The following is a 2285-nucleotide window of genomic DNA, read 5'->3' as shown; positions in this document are numbered from 1 at the left end:
ACCCCTTTCCACTTCTTCATCCAATTACCACCATCTCTGCTTATCCTCTGTTTCCAACCACTAAAAAGACCCAAATCTCCCTGCTTCTCCCCTGTTCACGACCAAAAATGCCTTGTAATTCCAACACTTCCCAAATCTCAAAACCCCCCCATTTGGAATCTCCGGCACCCCAACCAAACTCCCCATTCCCTTGGGCCCATCCCGACAACCAGAATACTGATTGTCGGGACAACAACACGAGAGAGTCGAAGCCCCAAGGGTGCTGGGATTTCCTGCAAAATGCCACAAACACTACCTCACATGGCTTCATGCAGACAGCCACAAAGCCATCAGCATTCTTACTAAGCACTAAAGGCTTGGAAATGTGCACAGAGATACTGGGGAGTGAAAGTGGAAGCAGCATTGATCCAAGTCTCGACATATGCTCGCAGCATTCGAGCAAGATCAAGCCCCGGAAAACCAAACACACCACCAGTTTTCCGCCACCACTCACCTCCATCGCCAGTGGCTATGGTGTTAAAGTGCAGGCCCACCGCGGAGGCGGCCGGCTACTCATCTCTGTCGTCGCCTCCTCTTCATCCGCCTGCAGGATTTTTCTAAAGTCGGAGCGCGAACATGGGAGGCTCAGGGTGTTTCTGCACAAGGATTATTACTACAGGCGTAGTGACCATCAATTGCCTGAAAACATCAAAGAAAATGGAAGGAAACTTAGGCGCAATTTTAAATGTGGAGATGAAAGTGGCAACAAAAACCTAACTAGTTTGCCACTTTGTGTCGCTTTTACCTGAAAACCTATGCTTAGATTTTATTTTAGTTTCTGTTGTTAGAAGTGTAAAATATTGGTATGGACAGTAAATATGACTCCCAATTTTGTTTTCAAATATTTGTCTTCTCTTTGTGTGTTTATTATATAAAATTAGTACGTATTTTATATTATACTCCTACTATACTACAAAAATATGCACAATTTTGATATGTTCTACAAAAACATTCACTATTCACTGTAAACCTAGCTCTTATTTTTTCACATAAATTTTATTTACAAAAAATCACTCATAAACTCAACTTAAAAGAAAATGGGTCACTTCTCCACTCGTACTCATCTAATAATTTTTAAAATATACGTCACCACAAGTGACGTCACCACAAATGACGTATATTTTTGTAGGATGGATGGAGTATGTTTTATGAAAATTATAAGCATAACCAAAATATTTTGTATTTGTATCTATTTTGTACCCCCTCCGTCCCAATAATCTTGTCCCACTTTCCTTTTTGGTTTGTCCCAATAATCTTGTCTCATTTCCTTTTTAGGTAAATTTTAAGGGCTAATTAACTTCTACTTAAACATGATTCTAATTAAACTCCCCCTCTAAATCACATCTACACATCTACGACGATGAGGCTGGTGGCTGTGCCGACGCCGGGGAAGGAGGTGGCGCAGGTGTGGCTCCGCCTACTGTTGCCGTCGCGGGGGAGGTGAGGAAGAAACAAGATAATTTTAAGCTATACTTAATTTCTTCTTAAACATGTGGGACCTTCTAGTTTACAACACTAATTTCACACTCCTTAATCTCCGTGTCCAAAAGAAATTGGACAAGATTATTGGGACGGAGGAAGTAGTGGTAAATATGTAACGGTAATAGAGAAAATGAGAAATACTAAAAAATTTGAGTTACATAGACAGTTCTATATTTGGCTGCTGTCAAATCTATTTTCGTGTATCTTTTTCCTTATTTTTTTTCCCCTTTTCCAGTTTTTGTTTTTCGTCGTTTTGTGTAAGCTTGCGATGGTCACACAAATTTGGAAGTTGAGAATGACAGCAGCGCATATGACCAACGTAGCTGATAAGAGCCTACATGTCCACGAGGATAATCCCATCCATTATTTTGTACACTAGCTACTACTATTATTTCAACCTCCCGTTTTATTGGAAACTTTATTAAAATGAAAACGAGACGAGTAGGTATATATATATCCTACATAGCAATGTATATCTCTAAGTGAGCTCGCTCCACATTTCTTTATTAAAAACCATATCCATAAACATAAGCTCTCTATATTTTATTAATTAAGTTTATGTATCATCCAAATTATCCAATGATAGAATAATAGTTAACCAAAAAGATTCTTGCATTCATAGCCTTTTTCTTTAAATTAATGATATCATGTTGACGAGGTCCGATAATCAACTTCCAATTAATATACTGCAATTCCGTACATGGCCCTTATTTTAATTTTATTTTTGAGGCAAGAACCTTATTTTGGCTGGGTAACTATTGAGT

At 38.8% G+C, this 2285-nt stretch overlaps 1 protein-coding gene across 1 annotated transcript; it reads left to right on the top strand.

Annotated features, from left to right (window-relative positions):
- Positions 1-892, top strand: LOC130999167 (protein FANTASTIC FOUR 3-like). Its single transcript, XM_057924670.1, has one exon. The coding sequence runs from the start codon at positions 108-110 to the stop codon at positions 786-788; it is 681 nt and encodes a 226-aa protein (XP_057780653.1). The 5' UTR covers positions 1-107; the 3' UTR covers positions 789-892.
- The last annotated feature ends 1393 nt before the right edge of the window (positions 893-2285 follow it).

This window comes from Salvia miltiorrhiza, chromosome 1 (genome assembly GCF_028751815.1).
Source record: "Salvia miltiorrhiza cultivar Shanhuang (shh) chromosome 1, IMPLAD_Smil_shh, whole genome shotgun sequence".
NCBI classification, from domain to species: domain Eukaryota; kingdom Viridiplantae; phylum Streptophyta; class Magnoliopsida; order Lamiales; family Lamiaceae; genus Salvia; species Salvia miltiorrhiza.
Note: the sequence above shows the minus strand (reverse complement) of the source record. Positions and strands in the feature narration are given on the sequence as shown.